At 40.8% G+C, this 23712-nt stretch overlaps 1 protein-coding gene across 2 annotated transcripts; it reads right to left on the reverse strand.

The window, feature by feature from the left end:
• Positions 1–15049: 15049 nt before the first annotated feature.
• On the reverse strand, positions 15050–20929 carry LOC125101705 (HLA class II histocompatibility antigen, DQ beta 1 chain-like). Of its 2 annotated transcripts, none has more exons than XM_047732040.1 (6): positions 20728–20929; positions 18969–19238; positions 16996–17277; positions 16406–16516; positions 15925–16010; positions 15050–15415 (listed from the first exon to the last, which is right to left on the reverse strand). In XM_047732040.1, the coding sequence occupies exons 1-5, from the start codon at positions 20834–20836 to the stop codon at positions 15943–15945; spliced, it is 840 nt and encodes a 279-aa protein (XP_047587996.1). In that variant the 5' UTR covers positions 20837–20929; the 3' UTR covers positions 15050–15415; positions 15925–15942. The 2 variants fall into 2 exon arrangements, with proteins under 2 accessions (XP_047587996.1, XP_047587997.1); XM_047732041.1 differs by having other exon boundaries at positions 15987–16010; positions 20728–20928.
• Positions 20930–23712: the final 2783 nt, after the last annotated feature.

Below are 23712 nucleotides of genomic sequence, written 5' to 3' on the forward strand. Positions count from 1 at the left end.
TGCTCGGTGGGGATCCTTCTTCTTCTGCCTGCCACTCTCCCTGCTTGTGTGCTCCCTTTCTCTGACAAATAAATAAATAAACAATCTTTTAAAAAATAAAACAGAAAATGTTAGCAATTAAGATACCAAATGTATAAAATAAAAATTTTAGTATAAAAAAAGTAGATCACCTGAAAATGCACAAACATACTCAGGAAGAGTTTTTGGCACTAGGCTTTCAAATTAATGTTATATAAATTGAAATGACTCACGAGGTGATAACCCAGGAATTTAGACATTGTGGGTGTGTGTTTGTGTGTGTGTGCTCATCTGTGTGTTATTCTAAGAGTTATATTAAATCTCATGACTAGTGTTCCAGGAATAGACAAATGTTGACCTACTCAGACTCTTTCCCAAGAAATACTGACAAAAACAAATTTAATGGAAGTTGCCTTTTATTAAGGGGATTCATTCATAAAGTCTTCAAATAAGTTTTTTAATTTTTTTTTAAGATTTTATTTATTTGTTAGAGAGAGAGAATGAGAGAGAGCATGAGAAGAGAGAGGTCAGCCAGAGAAGCAGACTCCCTGCTGAGCAGGGAGCCAGATGTAGGACTTGATCCAGGGACTCCAGAATCATGACCTGAGCCGAAGGCAGTTGCCTAACCAACTGAGCCACCCAGGCGCCCCGAGTCTTCAAATAATTTTAAAACAGAATTAAAATTGTTTCTTAAGAAAAGAACAATAATTTCATTTTTTCAACTAAAAGTTAAAATGGATCACCACATGACATTACTATAAACAAAGTTAGATATCAATCCTCATGATATTAAATTATGATTCTGAAAAAATTATTTGAGTTATTTGAACTATTTCTGGTTGTGTACATAAAGTGTGACTTTATTAATATTTATTATTAATATCATACCATTTTAAGATACATAATTAGAAAATCACATTTTTTCAGCAAATAATTTGCAAGAAAAATAGAAAACAGAAAAACTTCACATTAAAAAATACTGAGTACATATCAACCAAATGTTAGGCTTTGTTTGGATGCATATTCGAACAAAACAGCTATTGAAAAATTCTTTTGAGACAATCACAAAAATTGTACATGTTAGGTCGGTGGCGCCAGGAATGCAGGAGGAACAATAAAAAATGGCTGCCAAGACTCTTCCGCCACCATAAGTAACCCGATACCTATGCATGAAACTGGAAACATCAGGACTCCCCCAACCCTCCAATCACCAAATACCTTACCTTATATGGCTGTGAACCTATGCCATGTCTTACCCAGATAAAAGACCCACTGGACACATCCCATGCTCGACTTCCCTGACGCCCCTCTCTGGAGTTGCGGAACCTTGCCCAAGGACGCTTTTAATAAATCTTGCCTTGTGCCTATCTTGCCTGGTGTCCCATTTATCTCGCCTGTAAAACCTTATAGTACACTGACTGTATTAAGAATTATTTTTTCTAATTTACGGGTGGTAATGGCAATGTTATGTTTCTAAAAAGTCATTATATTTTAGATTTTTATAATAAAATATTCATCAGGAACATGATATGAGGGGCACCTGGGCGGCTCAGTGGGTTAAGCCTCTGCCTTCAGCTCAGGTCATGGTCTCAGGATCCTAGGATCGGAGCCCTGCATCAGGCTCTCTGCTAAGTGGGGAGCCCGCTTCCCCCCTTTCTCTGCCTGTCTCTCTGCCTACTTGTGATCTCTCTCTCTCTGTCAAATAAATAAATAAAATCTTAAAAAAAAAAAAAGAACATAATATGATGTATAAGATAACTTCAAAATAACCCAGGATATGTGTAAGATTAAGTATGTGGGTTTACAAAATTATCCATGAATTAATAAATATTAAAGTCCTATTGCATGACACTATTTTCTCCACTACTATACATAGTTGAAATTTTCCATAATACAAAATGTTTCAAAAGTATTCCAAGAAAGACAAAAACAAACAAACAAACAACAACAACAACAGCAACAAAAAACACAGGGAGGCTTTCTTTTGAATTTACTTTGGTTTTTAAGTTTTCCCTCATTTTTTCCCAGTTAGGAAAATGTGAGTATCCAAATCCACCTCCAGACCACAGAACTCCCAGAAATGTAACACAAAAGAATATGTACGTTACAAGAAATAAGAGTTAAGGAAAGGAAAGTAATGTTCACTATGTTATTGGCTGACCTAAGTCCCAAATTTGTTAATATATACACTAATTTAATTAATAATGTAAAAATAAAAATGGTCATTGAATACCAGTGCTGTGATACATACCATGCTATGTTCTGTGTATATTAAAATAATATAAAAGCATATACACTCATTGTTTTCACAGAATTTACATTTCAGTGGGAAGAAACATACATATATAAAATTCCATTAGTATATAATTATAAACTCTAAGAATTCATAAAGGAAAAGAACAAGGTGATATGAGACTAATGAACAAAAAACAAGCATAATTTGGTGGAAGTAAGAGAAGGTTTGAATAAATACCTGGGATGAAATAGATATTGTATAGTATGTAAAGCAAAAAACTAATAATAATCCAATTAAATAGAAATAATGGACTTGAACTATACTTTGGACCAAATGGACCCAATAAACATTTTAGTGATCTAAATAACATTTTTCCAAGAAAGGCATTCAAATGTCCAACTGGTACATGAAAAAGAGTTCAACATCATTAATAATTAAAGAAATGCAAATCAAACCCACAATGAAATATGACCTCACACTCATCAGAATGGCTATCAGTAAGAAAATAAGAAATAACAAGTGTTGATAAGGATATGGAGATAAAGGAACCATTATATACTGTTGGTGGGAATGTAAATTGGCTCAACCCTGTAATATGGAGGTTCCTCAAAAAACTGAGGTATCTGCAGCTTCATATCCATTGCAACTTTATTTACCATACCCAAGATGTGGAAAAAATTTAAGTGTCCACCGATGATGAAGGGATAAATCAAATGCTACACACACACACATATACACACCACACAAACTGAATACCTCTCAGCCATAAGGAAGAATGAAATCTTGCCATTTGTGACAACATGGATAGGCCTTAAATGTATTATGCTAAATGAAATAAGGCAGAGAAAGAAAGACAAATACTGTACATTTTCACTTATATATGAAATCTAAAAAATAAAACAAATGAAAAAACAAAACCAGACTCCTAGATACAGAGAACAGACTGATGGTTGCCAGAGGAGAGGGGGGTTGGTTGGTGGGCAAAATGGGCAAAAGTATCAAGAGGAATAAATTTCCAGTTATAAAATAAATAAATCATGAGAATGTAGTGTCCAGCATAGGGAATATAGACAGTAATACTGTATTCTTTGTATGGTGACATGTGGTAACTAGACTTATTACACTGATCATTTCATAATGCATGTAAATGAATTACTATATTGTACACCTGAAACTCATATAATATCATATGCCAGTTATATCTGAATTAATTTTGTATGGTGACAAATGTTAACTAGTCTCATTGTAGTGACCATTTCACAAAAAATACAAATATTAAATCATGTTGTACACCTGAAAATAATATAATGCTATGTCAATTATACCTCAAGAAAAAAGAATGACTGTTTTAACTTTGAAGAAAATGTCTTGGCAACAATTTTTTGGATATAAAACCAAATGCACAAACAAAAAAAGCAAAAATAAACAAGTGGGACTACATAAAATTTTAAAACTTCTGCACAGCCAAACAGCCAAATGCAAAGGAAACCCATGGAATGTGAAAAAAATATTAGTAAACCATCTATCTGACAAGCGGTTGATATAAATGTACCCATACAAGTCAAGAACAAGGAAAACAAACTGATTTAAAAGGAAGGGGAGGTAAACCATGAGAGACTATGGACTCTGAAAAACAATCTGAGGGGTTTGAAGGGGCAGGGGGTGGGAGGTTGGGGGAACCAGGTGGTGGGTATTAGAGAGGGCACAGATTGCATGGATCACTGGGTGTGGTGCAAAAACAGTGAATACTGTTATGCTGAAAATTTAAAAAAAAAAATGTGAGGAGAGGAGAACTTCCAGGGAAGAGGGCAGAGTAGGAGGATCTTAGGCTCACCTAAAACTATGAGTCCCCTGGATACAACTAGATAACATCCACATCATTGTAAATAACCCAGAAAATCACCTGAAGCCTGGCAGAAAAGAATCTCCACAGAAAAATGAAAAGATAGCATATCCACGAAAGAAGGAAGGGTAGAGATGCTGTTCGGAGCTAAATGGAATCACAGGACTATCCACAGGAGGAGGGCTGCTGTGGGCCCCAAGAAGGGAGAGAAGCAGACCCTTCACACCAGGCACTCTAGGCACATGGAACCCACACAGGGAAGACAAATCCCCATAACATTTGACTTTAAAAACCAGAATGACACAATTTTGCGAGTTCTTATAATCAGTAAAGCTTAACACCTTTAAAAACCAAATAAACAACTTTAAAAACCAGCAGGCATGGCTCCCGGGGAGCCAGAGGGCAATAGGAAACTGGGTCCTTGTCTTTAAAGAGACAATACAGCACACAACCCTGTGAAGATACAGCATGCAAGCAGCAGTTTGAAAACAGCCTGGGGTATACAGGAGGGATTTTTGTTTACTAATCACAGACCATGTGCTGGAGTGGCAGAAATGTCGGGAAGACTTCTTCAAGAACAAAAGAGCTAGTGGGTCCGATTTCCATCTCTGACCCTTCACACTAGACACACAGACACCCGTTAGAACCAATGTAACAACAAACTTGCTACCTAACTTGCTAAGTGTGTGCCCCACCTCCACAATCTCTTATGGATACAACCCTTCAACCAGACCTCAGGATTAGAATTCCTCCACATCAGACATACAAACCTGGATAACACCTCACATCCTGTCCCTCCTTCTCCTGTGAACCAACCTCTGTAGATGACTGACCTGAAGGATAGAGTAGCCAAAACACAACAACAGATAACAGACAGCACACACCAGAAACACTCTCTGAATTGGCAGGCCCTGAACACAATATGACCTTTTCATGAAGCCATTATCCTCAGAAGCAAGAAATATATTAGACTATTCTAACACAGAGAAGAAGAAGAAGGCAGAGGCCTAGACAAAGTTCCAAGACAGAGTAATTCATCCTAAATGAAATACCAAGATAAGGTCATGGCCAGAGATCTAAGTGAAACAGGAATATTTAATATGCCTGATGGAGAATTTAAAGCAACAATCCTAAGGATACTCGCTGGACTTGAGAAAAGAATGGAAGACTTCAGGGAGGCCCTTACCACAGAGATAAAAGAGTTAAAAAGGAATCAGTCAAGAATGAAAAATGCAGTAACTGAGATTGGGAACAGGATGGATGCAATGAACACAAGACTGAAAGAAGTAGAGGAACAAATACAAGATATAGAACACAAATAAATGGAATATAATGAAGCTGGACAAAAGAGAGAAAAAAAGATTATGGAACACAAGAACAGACTTAAAGAACTTAAGGAACTTCATGACTCTATAAAATGCAATAACACTAATATTAACATAAGTCCCAAAAGAAGAGAGAAGAGGGGGGCAAAAATTTTTTTGAGAACATATTAGCTGAAAACTTACCTAATCTGTGGAAGGAAATAGACATCTACATCCAGGAAGCACAGAGAACTCCCATCAAAATCAACAAAAGCAGGTCAACACCAAGACATATTGGAATTAAATTTGCAAAATAGGGGCGCCTGGGTGGCTTAGTGGGTTAAAGCCTCTGCCTTCAGCTCAGGTCATGATCCCAGGGTCCTGGGATCGAGCCCCACGTCAGGCTCTCTGCTCAGCAGGGAGCCTGCTTCTTCCTCTCTCTGACTGCCTCTCTGCCTACTTGTAATCTCTGTCTGTCAAATAAATAAATAAAATCTTAAAAAAAATAAAATAAAATAAATTTGCAAAATATAGCAATAAAAGAATCTTAAAACTAGCAAGACAAAAGTAGTTCTTAACTTACTATAAAGGTAGTTACAGATATTGCAACAGAAATTTAGCCACCCACAGAAGAGTGGCATGATATGCTCAGCTGAATAGGAAAAATATGCAGCCAAGAATATTCTATTGAGCAATGTTATCATTCAGAACAGAGAAGAGATAAATAGTTCCCCAGACAAACAACTACTACAGGAGTTTATAACCACTGAAAGAAAGCCCTGAAAGAAATATGAAAGGGGACTTTTCAAGTGGAAAGACCAAAATTGACAAAGACAAGAAAGGAACAGAGAAAATCTGCAGAAACAAAGAAAAAACAAATAATAAAATGACAATAAATACACATCTATCAATAGTTACTCTGATTATAAATGGACTAAATGCACCAATCAAAAGACATAAGGTGTCATAATGGATTTAAAAAACAAGACCTATCTATATGTTGCCTACACGAGACTCATTTTAGACCTAAACACAACTGCAGATTGAAAATGAAGGGATGGAGAAATATTTGTCATGCAAATGAATGTCAAAAGAAACCTAGAGTAGCGATGCTTACATTGAACAAAGTAGACATTAATCCAAAGACTGTAACAAGAGATGAAGAAGGACACTATATCATAACAAAGGAGATAATCCATAAAGAAGGTCTGACAATGTAAATATTTATGCCTCCAACAGTAGTAGCCAAAGATACAAATCAATAGTAAACATAAAGGAACCAACTAATAATAATACAATAATAGTTAGAGACTTTCATCAATGGACAGATCATCTAAGTGGAAAATCAAGAAGAAACAATAGCTTTTTTTTAAGATTTTATTTTTTTATTTGACAGAGTAAAGAGATCACAAGTAGACAGAGCAGAAGGCAGAGAGAGATGGGGAAGCAGGCTCCCTGCTGAGCCCAGAGTCTGATGCAGGCCTCGATCCCAGGACCCTGAGATCATGACCTGAGCTGAAGGCATTGGCTTAACACACTGAGCCACCCAGGCACTCCAAAACACAATAGCTTTGACTGACACACTGGACCAGATGGACTTAAGAGATATATTCAGAACACTATCCTAAAACAGCAGAATACACATTCTCATCAAGGGCACATGGGACATTCTCCAGAACAGATCATATATGAGGTCACAATTCAGGCCTCAACAAGTACTAAAAAACAGATCATATCATCATATTTTCTGGCCACAATGCTATGGAACTTGAAGTCAACCATAAGAAAAAATTTGAAAACCCCAAAATTCATGGAAGTTAAACACCATGCTACTAAACAATGAATGGCTCAACCAGGAAATCAAAGAAAAAATAAAATATATATGGAAACAAATGAAAATGAAAATGCAATCATCCAAAACTTTTCAGATGCAGCAAAAGTAGACCTAAGAGGGAAGTATATAACAATAAAGGCCTACCTTAACAAGCAAGAAAAATGTCAAATAAACAACCTAAACTTATACCTACAGGAGCTTACATCTAAAGGAAAAAGACCAACACACAAAGCCTAAGGCCTAAAGCAGAGGAAAGGAAATAATAAAGATTAAAGCAGAAATAAGATATATAGAAACTGGAAAAAAAAATAAATAAATAAATAAAAGAACAGATCAATGAAACCAGGAGCTAGTTCTTTGGAAAAATTGTAAAATTGATAAACCCTTAGCCAGAGTCATCAAAAAAGAAAACAGAAGGGACCCAAATTTAAAAAATCACAAATGAGAGATGAGAAAAACCAAAACAACAGAAATATTAGCAATTATAGGAGAATATTATGAAAAACTATATGCCAAAAAATTAACAACCTGGAAGAAATGGATAAATTCCTAGAAACATATAAACTACCAAAACTGAAACAGAAAGCAACAGAAAGCTTAAACAGACCCAAAACCACCAAAGAATTTAATCAGTAATCAAAAAATCTCCAAAAAAAAAAAACTAACTAACTAACAAAAAACCAGAAGTCCAAACCCAGATGGCTCCCCAGGAAAATTCTACCAGACATTATTTTTTTTAATTTAACAGAGAGAGAGAGAGAGATCACAAGCAGGTAGAGAGAGAGGGGAAGCAGGCTCCCCGCCGAGCAGAGAGCCGGATGTGGGGCTCGATCCCAGGACTTGAGATCACAACCTGAGCCAAAGGCAGAGGCTTTAACTCACTGAGCCACCCAGGCGCCCATCTACCAGACATTTAAAGGAGAGTTAATACCTATTCTCAAACTATTCCAAAAAATACAAATGGAAGGAACACTTTCGAATTCATTCTATGAAGCAAGCATAACCCCGATACCAAAACCAAAGAAAAAGTACACGAAAAAAGAGGAGTACGGGCTAAAATCCCTGAAGAACATGGATGCAAAATTTTCCCCATAAAATACTAGCACACCAAATCCAACAGTACATTAAAAGAATCATGTCACCATGATCAAGTGGGATTTATTCCTGGGCTGCAAGAGTGGTTTACTATTCACAAGTCAAACAATGTGATACACCACATTAATAAAAGAAAGGATAAGAACCATATGATCCTCCCAGTAGATGCTGAAAAAATATTTGACAAAGTACATCTATTCATGATAAAAATACTCAACAAAGTAAGATTACAAGGAATAAACCTCAGCATCATAAAGGCCATATATGAAAAAAAAACACTCCTAATGTCATCCTCAATGGGGAAAAATTAAAAACTTTTCCTCTACGGTCAGGAAGAAGAAAGGAATGTCTACCCTCAGAACTGTTATTTAACATAGTATTGGGAGTCTTAGCTATGGCAATCAGACATAGAAAGGCATCCAAATTGGCTAAGAAGACATCAAACCCTCACTATTTGCAGATGATATGAAACTCTATGTAGAAAACACAAAAGACTCCACCAAAAAGTGCTAGAACTGACACACAAATTCAGTAAACCAGAAGGATAGAAAATCAAGATAGAGATCTGTTGCATTTCCTTATACCAGTAATAAAGTAGCAGAAAGCGAAATCAAGAAATCAATCCCATTTACAATTGCAACCAAAATAATAAGATGCCTAGGAATAAACCTAACTAAAGAGTTAGATCTTTTCTCTAAAAACTATAAAACATTGATGAAGGAAATTGAAGATGACACAAAGAAGTGGAAAGATATTCCATGCTCATGGGTTGGAAAGGCAAATATTGTTAAAATGTTCATACTTCCAGGGCCCCTGGGTGGCTCATTAGGTTAAAGCCTCTGCCTTCAGCTCAGGTCATGATCCCAGGGTCCTGGGATTGAGCCCCACATCGGGCTCTCTGCTCAGCAGGGAGCCTGCTTCCTCCTCTCTCTCTGCCTGCTTCTCTGCCTACTTGTGATCTCTGTCTGTCAAATAAATAAATAAAATCATTAAAAAAAAATGTTCATACTTCCCACAGGAATCTACACCATCATTGCAGTCCCTATCAAAATGCCAAAAGCATTTTTTCACAAAGCTAAAACAAAAAATCCTATAATTTTTGTGGAACCACAAAAGGCCCTGAATGGCCAAAACAACCTTGAAAAACAAAAGCAAAGCAGGTGGCATCGCAGTTCTGGATTTCAAGGTATATTATAAAACTGTAATGATAAAAACAGCATGGTATTGGCACAAAAACAGACACAAAGATCAATGAAACAGAGTAGAAAAATGAGAAATGAACCCACAACCATATGGTCAATCAATCTGTGACAAATCAGGAAAGAATATCCAGTGGGAAAAAGACAGTCTCTTCAACAAATGATGTTAGGAAAACTGAACAGCAACATGCAAAAAAATGAAATTGGACTACTTCTTACACAAATATAAATTCAGAATGGATTAAAGACCTAAATGTGTGAAAATAAACAATTAAAATCCTAGAGGAAACACAGGCAGCCACCTCTTTGATATTGGCCACAGCAATTCCTTACTATGTATGTCTCCTGAAGCAACAGAAACAAAAGTAAAAATAAACTATGAGGACTTCATCAAAATGAAAAGCTTCTGCAGAGTGACAGCAACAGTCCACAAAATAAAAGGTAACCTATGGAATGGGAGAAGATATTTGTAAATGACATATCTTATAAATGGCTAATATCCAAAATGTATAAGGAACTTATAAACGCAACCCCTAAAAAACAAATAATCCAATTTTTAAAGGGCAGAAAACATGAAAAGATATTTTTCCAAAGAAGACATACAGGGGGTGCCTGGGTGGCTCAGTGGGTTAAAGCCTCTGCCTTCAGCTCAGGTCATGATCCCAGGGTCCTGGGATCAAGCCCCACATGGGGCTCTTTGCTCAGCAGGGAGCCTGCTTCCCCCTCTCTCTGCCTCTCCGCCTACTCGTGATCTCTCTCTCTGTGTCAAATAAATAAAATCTTAGGGGCGCCTGGGTGGCTCAGTGGGTTAGGCCGCTGCCTTCGGCTCAGGTCATGATCTCAGGGTCCTGGGATCGAGCCCCGCATAGGGCTCTCTGCTCAGCAGGGAGCCTGCTTCCTCCTCTCTCTCTGCCTGCCTCTCTGCCTGCTTGTGATCTCTCTCTGTCAAATAAATAAATAAAAAATCTTTTAAATAAATAAATAAATAAATAAATAAATAAATAAAATCTTAAAAAAAAAACATACAGATAGCCAACAGATTCATAAAAAGATGTTCAACATCTTTCATCATCAAGGAAAAACAAATTAAAACTATAATGAGATATCACATCACACCAGTCAGAATAGCTAAAATTAACAACACAAGAAACAACAGGTATTCAGGATTCAGAGAAAGGGGAACCTTCTCATATTGTTGGTGGGACTGCAAACTGGTACAGCCACTCTAGAAAACTTTATGAAGATTCCTCAGAAAGTTAAAAGTAGAATTATCCTACAATCCAGCAATTGCACTACAAAGTATTTACACAAAGAATTCAAAAATACTACTTCGAAGGGATACGTGCACCCCAATGTTCATAGCAACATTATCAACAATAGCCAAATTATAGAAAGAGCCCAAATGTCCATTGATTGATGAATGGATAAAGAAAATGTAGTATATATACACAATGGAATATCACTCAGCCATTAATAAAAAGAAGAAGAAATCTTGCCATTTACAATGATGTGGATGGAGCTAGAGAGTATTATGCTAAGCAAAACAAGTTGGTCAAAGAAAGACAAATACCATAGGATTCCATTCATGTGTGGAATTTAAGAAACAAAATGAACAAAGGAGAAAAGAGAAAAATCAAAAAATGGACTATTAACTGTAGAGAACAGAGAGTTACCAGAGGGGAGGTGGGTGGGCGGATGGGGGAAATCAGCATTGGGGATTAAGACTACATTTATCATGATGAACACTGAGTAACATATAGAATTGTTGAATAACTCTATTACACACGTGAAACTATATAATACTGTATGTTAAATATACTTGAGTTAAAATTTAAAATTAAAAAAAAAATGTAGCTTTGAAGACCGCAATTTAAAAAATGGGGAGAGGAACTGAGTAGACGTTCTTCCAAAGAAGACAGACAAATTGCCAGCAGTACATATATATAAAGATATTCAACTTAGGCAATCACCAAGGAAATGCAAATCAAAAGTACAATTAAATAGCAACTCTCACCTATTTGAGTTATCAGAAAGACAAGAGATAAGTTCTGGTGAGGATGTGGAGAAAAGGGAACTTTATGCACTCTCAGGAGGAATGTGTAAATTGGTATGGTAGATAGCCACTATAGAAGGCAGTAAGGATGTTCCTTGAAAAATTTAAAATAGAACTACTGTATGATCCAACAATCTCACTTCTGGGAATATATTCAAAGAAAATGAAAACTGGATATCAAAGTAATATCTACACTACCATGTCTTTTGCAGCATTATTCACATCTTAGCACAATAGCTAAGATATGAGAGACTATGGACTCTGAAAAACAACCTGAAGGGTTTGAAGCAGCGGGGGGGTGGGAGGTTGGGGGAACCAGGTGGTGGGTATTAGAGAGGGCATGGATTGCATGGAGCACTGGGTGTGGTACAAAAACAAGGAACACTGTTATGCTGAAAATTTTAAAAAAAAAATTAAAAAAAAAGAAAATATCCTAAGTATATCCACAGATAAATGGATAAAGAAGATGTGGTATTTATTTACAATGGCATTTGGCCATGAATAAGAAGGAATACTGCCATTTGATTGAAAATAAGACCAAATACTCACAACCAGTAGATTATTCTAGGACACCCATATATTTTTCTCCAAGGAATAAGCCTAATAAGACTCAGCTCTTTTTGTTAGCAAACTTCTTTGTACAGGCTGCTCTTATTTTGACTAAATTACAGTTAAAGACTATGTTCCCCCAATGAAATGTGGCAGCAAGGAATAGTTGTTTCTATGAAACTGTCACTGGACAGAAGGAAGAAGACTCTGATCCTCTTATTAAAAGGATACCTGTTTGGCTTCCTTGGTGGAGCATACAACTCTTGATCTTGGGGTTTTGAGTTTGAGCCCCACCTTAGGTGTAGAGATTACTTAAAAATAAAACCTTAAAAAAAAAATGAGAAGAAGAAACTTTCTTGCATAGGACCAAGATGACAATGCTGACCTATAAGAAAGTCTTAGAATACACTCTACCACTTACCACCACAATAGAGCTTAGGTTTCAACTAGAAAAATCAGAGCTCATTGTTTCCCTAAACTCTGAATCTGGTTTAATCTCTAGCCCTACCTCTTGACTTTGCAGGGTCAAAAGCAAAGAGCTACATACAGAGACCAAGGGCTCCCTGGACATCTAGCACAATCCCTTCCCATTTTCCCAAGAGTGTCACTCCCCCTTGACTCCCATAGGGAATGACAATGCCTACCCTGAGGAAGACGACAAAATCAGTACAAAACTCTGACCACTCAGCATCTTGTTAGGGCAGATTCAGACCATGACCTCGGAGAGCAAAATCCTGAATGTCAGTATTCGTCTACCTTCATAGTGCCCATGTCTGACGACTTACATGAATAAGAAAGACAAAGGCATCAAGGAAGCCTTATTCTCCATTCTGACCTTGTCCAGGAGATAAAAGGACCTGCCATTGGCTACTGAGGTCCACTGAGTGAGTGGGAGAGCAGGGAGGTGAGAAGCCTATTACTCATTGGCATTACCCTTCATAACCTCCAAGTAAAGTTCCCAGTCACATGTCTTACTAACAAAACCTGGAAACTGAGATTGAGACCACCATTTATTGCCAGGGTCACATCAAAGGAGCCACTCTGTACAGTGACTTCCTTACCACCTGTCAGGAATCAACAAGTCACTATGTTCACAGACAAGAAGAACTCTATCCTCTGAGAATCCTAGCTCATTAAGGCCATTAAGAGACTGTCCAGGAGATAAGGAGTGAAATGGTTGTGAGTTGGTGCCCCAAAAAGGGACTCTAGAAGCAGAGGGGAACTCAGCCACTTATCCCCTGGGTCCATGATATAAGAACAAACTGCCCCTTGCACCACTCCACTGTGGTGGGCTCTGGAGGGTGCTCCACATGGCAGGTGTGGACATATTTCCATTGGGGGGTCATCTGCAGCTTCACCAAGACCTGGAAGATCCAATACCTGTCCCCAGAAAAAGGGGTGGATACAAGGCTAGTTATCTGCACCCAATGCAAGTGAGGGTGCTTTTAAGAGATGTGCACGTTACTCAAGCTTGGCCAATCAGAATCTTCTAAAATTGTTCAAATGTTGGTAGATACTCTAAAAACACACAACAGAACCAGACAGATAAATGCACACACAGAAATAAAGACGAGATAAGATGGGAGGTAATGAGAAAGAGAGAGATGCAGACAGAGATAAAAGGATCCAGATAAATAATGCCAAAGGTGCAGATAGAAATAGAGGCAGAAATGCAATGAAAGAGTGAGAGACAAAACAGAGACAGAGAGGCAGAGACAGACATAAAAAGATGCAGGGACACCCCTATGTTGATTGCAGCATTGTTCACAATAGTCAAGATAAGGAAACAGCCCAAGTCCATTGATAGATGAATGGATCAAGATGTGACATAAATATACAATGCAATATTACTCTATCATAGAGTATTATATCTTACCATCTACAACAACATGGATGGAGCTACAGAGTATTATATTAGATTAAATAAATCAAAGAAAGACAAATACCATGTGATTTCACTTATACGTGGAATCTAAAAAACAGAACAAATGAACAAAGAAACAAAGAAACAAACAAACAAACAGAAACAGACTTGTAAAAACAGAGAATAAACTAGTGGTTGCCACAGGAGAGATGGATAGGAGGATAGGCAAGATAGCTGAAGAGGATTAAGAGGTACAAACTTAGAGTTATAAAAGAAATAAGTCATGAAGAGTAAAAGGCAATGTAGTCAATAATATTGTAATAAGGTGACAGATGGTGACTATATGTATTGTGGCAAGCACAGGGTAATATACAGAACTGTCAAATCACTGTATTGCACACCAGATACTAACATAATATTATACGTTAACAGTACTACAACAGTAAAGAAATACAATAAAAAGATGCAGAGGGACACGCTGAAAGAAATATGAGGAACAAAGAGAGACACATAGAAAGAAAGGTGCATAAATAGAGATATAACAGAAAGACAAGAGGGAAATAAAGATCTCATTGAATGTCTGGATCTAGTAACTTCTGAAATCAGTTTGACCCGAGACTTCCTTGTAACATGAACAAAGTAAACATGAATTGGGTTTCTATCACATGAAACCAGAAACAGTACTTTTATTGTTAGTTATATTTTCTCAAAATAAAAATGGACCTTGATCAATGTGAATTCCAAGATATACTGGAAACACCCCTGTGGTTCTCTGAGACACCAGGGGCCACTATATCTGGCCCACATAATCCCACTGTCAGCTTACATACACGACACTCACCACACCTAAAGAGAGGCCGGCACACCCTTAGGCCATTGCGTGGAACAATACCAAATACCTATGAAGGATGTAACTATCGGATTGATCTTCTCTCTCCTCTGCCTGCTTTTCACTTGGCACCCACAGGTGCCCCTAGTTTCCCTTCAAGGAGCAGTTATGATCCTTTCCTTCTGCACTGGTTTCCTGCCTCCACCCAGTTAAGAAGACTCAGGGTACAGAGAACTCATAAGCATGTTTAATCACTGTAAGATCTCTACATTCAGCTAAATGGCTTCAATGTGCTCCTCTTGCACCATCTGAGAAGGAAGAATGGAAACAGAAAAGCATTGGGGCTGGAGTAGATGCTGCTGGCAGAGAGCTCACAGGCAGAGACTCTGTGGTCAGTGCAGGAAGCAGCACCACAGTCAGATCCTCGGGGCAGGGGTCACAGGAGGTGATCTGGTGACTCTGTCAGAGGCACTGTAGGACTCTGATCCATGTGGGGGACAGGGTGTCAGGCAGCCGGGAATTCTGGGCAAGGACAGGCGGACAACACAGAAGGCGGAATCCCAGGTATCCTCTGATGTCAGTGCAGGAGCCCTGTAGAAAAGAGGGTAATCAGCACAGGGGACCCTGAGGGACATGCCCTCTCCCCACTTCTCAGGTCCACTGCAGCATCAGAGAAAGTTGGGGTACAGGGCATACTGTCATCACCTCCCCCAATATCTCTAGAAAGGTATTATTAACTCATGAGAACAGGGCACTCCAGCTGCACACAGATGTGTGGGAGGCTATGAAGCAGCTGTTATCCTTTCAGGGGATATTAAGTTTTACTAAAAGTAATAATAACTCACGTTCTTTCCACCACTAATAGCCTTTCATTTATAAACTCTCACAGGCAGTAGCTGCCAACATGAAACACAACATGGGCATCATCCTGGTGTCTAACACCCAAGACGTGGCTCTGGTTCCACGTTTCACAGAAAGATGCCACCAATGTTGTGGCCTGGTTCTGGAACAACTCTGGGTCTGCCTACAGAAACTGGGCAAACTTCTCCCTAACTCTTGATCTCTGTCGCAGGGACGAGGCCATGAACTGAGCACCTGACCTCATGCTCTGCCCTCTTTCACTGGTGCCCACACCCCCACTGAATCAGAGCAGAACTAATACCTGTTGGCGGAGACCCACGAGGTCCTACAAAAAGAAGGGATACAGAAAAAGGTCTCATTACACAAACAGCCAGTCTCTCACTCACCCCAAAGGGCTGTGAGATAAGAGACTTAAGCGGAATTTTACTTTGTCCCTACCCGTCAACCACAAGACCTTAACTGCCCTAAGTTAAATCCCCCCAAATGAATGAAACTGTTCCCTAGAATATACTCCACCTGGGACCTCCGTGATGGGGCTCCTTTCCCCAGTAATGTCAGATTCCAAAGCTACCCCCTAGGTTGTTCCATCTCCTCCTACCACCAGCCCAGCCTCCTTCCTTTCAGGGTCAGAAGGAAAGAGCTACATGCAGAGGCATAGGCCCCCCTGAACAGAAGGCCTCAGGCACAGCCCTTCTCCCCCATTTCCCCAGAGCGCCTTACCTTTCTGGCTCCTGTGACGGATGATAAGGCCCAGACCGAGGAAGATCAGCCCCAGCACAAAGCCTCCGATGCCACTCAGCGTCTTGCTCTGGGCAGATTCCGACTGTGCTCCTGGGAGCAGAGCCTGAGTGTCAGGGCTGTCCCCATACCCTACAGCGTCCCTTTGGGAAGCCTGAAGTCCAGTCTGAAGTACAGGACCTGGAGGGGCCAGGCAAACCTAGTGCTCCCTTCTGGCCACCCTTAGGGGAGGAAAGGACCCACTGACAGACCCTCGCACCCAGTGGGTATGTGAGAGAGAGGGGGAAGCTGAATCCTGCCCCTCCAAACATGTCCCTAACCTCAGACTCCAAGACCCCAGTCACCAGCCAGAGTATAAATCCTTCAGAGCTACAGGGCTGGTCTGTAGGGTCAGGGTGTGGAGAATAATCTCTCTAGTATCTAGAAAGACAATGAGATTGAGATTGTTCTGATGCTCCTGCCATGGGCATCAGAGTGACATCAAGGATGAGGAATGGAATGGGACCAGCTGGAGGAAGCTGTGCTCTCTGTCTTGTGGGGCCCATGGTGAAAGGAAACAGATTGTCCCTTACGCCACTCCACTGTGATGGGGCTTTGGAGGCTAGGGTGCTCCACATGGCAGGTGTAGACATCTCCTCGCTGGGGAGTCATTTCCAGCATCACAAGGATCTGGAAGGTCCAGTCCCCATTCCTAATAAGTGGAGTGGACACCACACCAGCTTTCTCCTCCTGGTCATTCTTAAACCACCGAACTTTGATCTGGCCTGGGTAGAAATCTGTCACTGAGCAGAGCAGCATGTTGTGGTGGTTCAGAACCTCCGTCCAGGATGGGGAGATGGTCACTGCAGGTTCCACTGAGGGGAGTAACAGACAAGAAAAGACAGTGAGATGTGAGACTGCACGGCAAGTCTCCCATGGAGAAGAGTCCTGTCTTGGTACCAGGTTGGAAAGGTCCCTGGATTCTGAGTCTTGGATTAAGATCTGAGCTTGGCCGCTTTATTAGTTCAAATAAACACGAGTCAGCTTACTTTTCAGAGTCTGAAGAAATAATAGTAATTATCCTATGAAAGTTATTCTGTTGATATTAATCGATAAAATGAAACATTTAAAAATTTTTTAAAGATTTTAGTTATTTATTTGACAGGGGGAGAAGCAGGCTCCCCGCTGAGCAGAGAGCCCAATGAGGGGCTTGATCCCAGGACCCTGAGATCATGACCTGAGCCAAAGGCAGAGGCTTTAACTCACTGAGCCACCCAGGTGCCCCAAAATGAAACATTTTTAAATTTTAGATTGCTGTATTACACAGGACACTATTCATAAAATTTTTGAAAATAAAAATAATAAATCTGGACTTCTTTCCTTCCACACCTATTCATATATAAAGTGCTTGCTAATCCCTAATATGCAAGGTAGTTAGTTTTGAAATTGAATGGTGTCATATAGGCAGTGTGTGGTAAGGTATTTGTCTAGAAGTAGGTGCTTATTAAATGGCTACAATTAACTTGCAGAATGTCTACCCTTGATGTGAATGGTGATGTCCTGAGGAGAGGATGCAGAAGGAAGGAGGATAATAGGGTTTAGGCCAAAGGGAACCTGAAGCAATTTTTACTCAATAATTTAATAGCATCAATTTATTGACTCCAAATCCTCAGCTCTTCCTGACATTAGTTAAGATTTTCTAAGAAATTAAAATTCTACCTTATAGCACCATGCAAATATAGTTTATAATTTTAGTAAACACTTTTTTCTTAAACTTTGCATTCACAAACCCTAAGTTATTAAGATCCAAGGTACAACGTTTACCTTAAAGGATTAAGCAAAATAGTAAAGACTAATTCATAGAGTCAATTTTTAAGGCTTATTTACCTTTCTATTTTCCCTTGAGTCTAGTGAATGGTCAGCCAAGTACATTTATTCGTTTATTCCACGGAAGTTTGCACTCACACTACCTGGCAGTCACTGGGTCATATACTAGGCAGACAAGGATAAGCAGTTCCTCCCCTCAGAGAAGTCCAGTACTAGTACCAGCCATTTAAGAACACATATAAGATGAATCATAATTTGAAATCAAAAAAGTCAAAATTTGGCCTGTGAAGACTAACATATTTACCACGTGTGCCAGGTGTCCTCCCCGCACCTGGCCCAGCCTACTAAGGCTCATGGGGGTGGGACCATTCCTTGCAGAACCAGGGCAGGGATGGGCAGCGCCCTGGGCTCTGCTTACTTAAAGCTGGGGAAAGAGAAAGCAAACACTCAGGTAGGGAGCCGGGCGACGCAGCAGTGTTGAAAAGGGCAGAGAAAGTGCTGCCCCATTGGGAGGACCCACCCGCCTCAGCTGGGAACTGTGCTGGGAAGCCTGGTCAGTCCGGGAGCTCTGCCCCCGCGTCCCCGCCCCTCCGCCCCAGGACGCGCCCTGCCTCCCAGTCTCAACGTTTGGCAGCCCCTCCCCACCCCCGAGAGACACCGCCCCCGCTCGGTCCTGCCCCTCCCCCCGCGGAGACTTGGCTGGACTGGGGGACGGTGGAGGGAGATTGGCAGCGCTCACCTTGCCGCTGCAAGGTCGTCCTCTCCTCAAACTTATAGTTGTGTCTGCACACCGTGTCCACCTCGGCCTGCGTCTGCTCCACGATGTCCTTCTGGCTGTTCCAGTACTCAGCGTCCGGCCGCCCCAGCTCGGTCACCGCCAGGTACTCCCCCACGTCGCTGTCGAAGCGCGCATACTCCTCCCGGTTATAGATGTATCTGGTCACGCCTCGCACCCGCTCCGTCCCGTTGGTGAAGTAGCACTCGCCCTTAAACTGGAACACGAAATCCTCTGCGGGGAATCACCGCGGGTCAGTCAGGCCCTCGCCCCTCAGCCCGACCAAAAGTCACCGAACAGCGCGGGCCTTGTGGGGCACTGGCAGGCGGCCTGATAAACCTGAAGGCCTCCGCCTTGGATGCCTGTCACCCCTGCCCTGAGCATCCTCCTTCCCAGGCCTGCTTGCCCCCTCTGAGGGCTTCCAGAACTGCCTTCATACAGGGAGGGGAGGGAAGAAAGCCCCTCTCTAGGGACAAACCCTGCGACCTCTGAGCCCTGCCTGAGCCTGAGAACTGAGGAAAACAGGGCAGTCGGGCTGATTTTACATCCATCCCTGTGCTCAGATCAGGACATTCTCACATGAAATCCCATTTTCCATAGAACTTTAGGGAACCTCAGAGACAAACAAATGTCTGCCTAAGCACAAGAGTTCAAGGGAATGAGGAGAAATGTCGAAAATGAAGCTTGACTTCCACCTGACAAGCATATTCTCTTCATCCCCTGCAGAGGGCCTTCCTTCTAATGCCTGGGTTTACCCTGAGTTTCTGTCACACCCACCCAGCTGCATTGTGAGGTTGCTCACTCCTGCGGGGCTAGAAGGGACACACACATTCCAAGTCCTAGAGAGAGACATTTATTCATGGAAAGAACACAGTCTTTTGAATGAGATAAAATAGATTTCCGGTTAAACCCTGCCACTTACCAACTTGAGTAGGTTACTAAACAGAGTACCTATATTCTATATAATTTGTAAATTGGAAGTCATAATGTCTACACATAGGGGTGTTAAGAAAATCCAGAGAGAATTTATATGAAGACATTAATCTTGTGGCTAAAATGGTTTCTCAGTATGTGCTATTTCCTCTTCTTTACATTCTCCTTTCTGTCTAATTCAGTCCACCATCAATTCAAGTCTCCGAATCCCACACAAGTTACTATCTGACCTAAACTAGTGAAAGTGGATGTTAAGATTTCTGTCTGTGGTCACACAGCCAGCTTCACTCAAATACCAAGAGTTTGCATCCTTGCACACTCCACTCAGAATCAGGAATGTAGAGTGCTTTTTCTCAAATACAAAGACTACAGAGACCATCCCTGTCCTATATTTCTCCAACACAGAATCTCATAGTGTGTGATCATAGGGTCTTGGGGGACCCTGAAATGAAAAATCTTGCTGTGATTCTTATTTTCTTACTTTCAAAATATTCCTATTTTCAAAAATAACTCCAATGTCACTTTGTCCCATCAGTGGTAGCAGATGCATGTTTTGTTTCCTCCTCCCCATTATAACATCCTCAGGATGGACTGAGCCACGGGATGGGGATTGTCCTCATGCTTAGAGGTGGCAATGAGAATGTAACACAGCTGTCTACCCCAAAGAGAGAAAATCTGTAATAAAAGACTATATTCTGAGATCATAGACCCTTCCACACTCTAGCCCCAAAGTCCTTCAGACCCTGCTCCCCAGAGGGGTGGCTCTGGGGAGCTGGTTCACCACACTTACGTGGAGAGTCTCTGCCCTCAGCCACTGGTACACTCAGCACCACCAAGTTCATCATCACAGCTGATGTCCAGAGGCCTCTGGAGATCCACAGGGCCATCTTCCCAGGCATCACTAGGAAAAAGGGAAAAATTGGTAGTCGACACAGCTCCTACCTGGTGGCTCTGAGTACTCACTTCAGAGAATAAAGACCTGTGAAGGCTTCCATCCACAGTAGGATTGAAGAGTCCCTAGGAAGGGAACCAATCAGCACTAGAGCTGAAGCACCTCATCTGTCTCTGGGCAGACATTTTTTAGTAAGGATCTCAGTTTTTAGGAAGGTTCTCAGTCCTAGGTTCAAAGTCCCTAGAAAGTGAACCAATCACCACTGGAACTGAAATGCCTCACCTGTCTCTGGGCAGACAGTTTTTAGGAAGGTTCTAAGTCCAATTATTTATGAAGGTTCTCAGCCTGGCAGTATATCTCCATCAAATTATACTAGAAGAACTTTTGAGCTGAAGATTTTCTCCTAGTTACAGAAATTCTAGAGATTGAATGCCTCAGGGATTTAAAGAACTGAATGAAAAATGACCAAGAGGAGACATCTTTGTGACATTTGGGATTTTTAGTTTGTATGCATGAGATTTTTAGTAGGAAATAAGTGGCATCATTTTTCATTAAAGAGAAAATTATTGTCTCAGAGATGGCTACTTCTATTACCTTAGACACTCTGAGGAACCTTAAATTGTGGTGGGAAGAGCATAGTTCTTATGAGGAAATGGTTTTGAGCTGCAGTTCTACCACTAATAGGCCTTGTGAGAGTCAGCAAATTACTGAACCTCTTTTGCTTAGGTTTCTCTTGGTAATACATGGACCATGTTTCATGCATTTTATATCCAGATCATTATATATACAAACTTAATCCTAATATGGCTTGTTTAATATTGCAAAATGTTCCTCAGCTGCCATGTGCAACTGTTGGGAATACCAGGTTAATATGGAGAGCTAGAAAACAAGCTGAAAAGAAAAAAAAAAAGGTGACACCCAGTCCTGTGGGCATGTGATTCTTCATTATGCAAAAGTCTTTTATATTTGTGCTTTTTGACTGAAAGTATTTGAAAAGTTAAGTTCACTTTTAAGCACAGTCATCCTATGTCAGCAAAGGTGCAATCCACAAACATTCACAGAAGTCAGACACAATCACCTTTAGTTTCATGGATAGAGAGCAAAAGATGTGGAGAAACATTTCCTGGGGCCTGAATGATGTTGACCAGGAAGGAGATGTTAGAGTAATAGATTGTGCACAGATGTGGCACTTACTGGGCCAGCCCTAAGTTATCAAACTGGGAATGGCAACAGTATCAATGTGTCTTTTTAGCATAATTATTAATTATTAGGCTCCTCTTGCCCATGACTAGGGTCAGTGTTACATGGTTATAGAGCAATTACAACAGTGGTAGCAAACACTGATAAACAAAACACTAAATATCTCCTACCCTTCTCTCCCTCCTTCTATCTCTTCCCTATATTTTGTGTTCTTTTATAACAGAGGTCAGGATCTGAAAGCAGAGTGTAAGGAGTTTACCAGGTAAAAAGAAATAGAGCAGAGACACAAGAAGTTACCATTAGCGGCACATGAAAGCAGTGAGTCAGCTCAGTATTCTGTACTAGGTCCATGGTTCCAGAGCACCTGAGACTTTAGTCCCCGGGCTTCCACTCACAGTGCTGTACTTAAGATCAGAATAAGGAGGGTTTCCATGGTGGGATGAAAGGAGAAAGGAGGGACATCAGAGCTGGAATAGGGTTGGGGGGCAAGGTGCATGGTCAGAAGGGGACCTGGAAGGTACATTAGTCCCCTCAAGCCCCACCTCAGTGTCCCTCAGAATAAATGAAGAAGTCTGGCCCAACCCTTCCCTCTTGTCTTAAGGGGAAATTCTCTCCACTCTGTTGTGGGGCTGTGTGTAGAGGCTGAATCAGACCTGAGCATTGCCCAGTCTCATAGGCCTCTTCTCACAGACTTTGCAATGAGCAACAAAATTGTCAGCTTAGAACCCTTTTTCTGATTGGCTAAAACCTTGTCTGCAAGGCTGTCGCTCAGGCTTCTGCCAGTTGTCTCCCTCTGAGCCAGTCAGCATTCTCCACTTTTTCAAGAGTTCTCTGTGCACCTCATACTCTGTTGCATTACTCAGGGAAGCCACTGCTGGCCTAGCCAGAGAGGAAGGCAACTCAGACACCTGACTCCAGGTGCTTATCTCAATTACCCTCCTGGGTCTCTCGGGATGAAGGTCAATCATTTTCAGGGCTCACCTCGATGATCATACCCACCCAAAATCATCTCCCTTTCTTAATGTCAACTGTGGTCAACGCATAACCCAACCAGAGGAGTGATTTTCCCATCACATTTGCACATTCCACCCACACTCAAGGGAAGGGGATTTTATAAGGCATGGATACCGGGGGTCAACATTCCTGGGACCCATTTTAGAATTCAATTTGCAATATTTTACTTTCTGGTCCCCCAAAAGTCACATCCCCCCAAATGGAAATATATTAGCCCCTCCTAAGGACCCCAGTGTCTTACCCCGTGATAGCCTCTGGTTAAGTTTTATATTTCATTTAAGACTGGTCAGCTTAAAGTCCAAGTTCTCATCACCTTCCTATCAAATTACAGGACCCAGAGGTGTGAGAGTCAGGAACTCACTGAAATATCCAGTGTGTGATGACTGAGTGCAGGAATTCACAGTTCCAAGAATGAAAAAATCTGATTTGTATACATCTCCCTGGATAAGACTAACTGAAAGGCAAAAGAGGAATGCCCGGATCACTGGGCCTCCTTTGAGGTTTCTTGGCTGAAAGCAGCCTGATTCTTACTGCCGCTCAAGGTTCTCATCTAGGGAGTGAATGTTTAAATTTTGAAGAAAAACAGGCACCTGTGGTGGTGACATATGTCACAAACTCCTTGCCTCCTTGCCTTGCACGAACATCGCAAGCACTACTTCCCTTATCACA

This window comes from Lutra lutra, chromosome 6 (assembly GCF_902655055.1).
Source record: "Lutra lutra chromosome 6, mLutLut1.2, whole genome shotgun sequence".
Taxonomy (NCBI): Eukaryota; Metazoa; Chordata; class Mammalia; order Carnivora; family Mustelidae; genus Lutra; species Lutra lutra.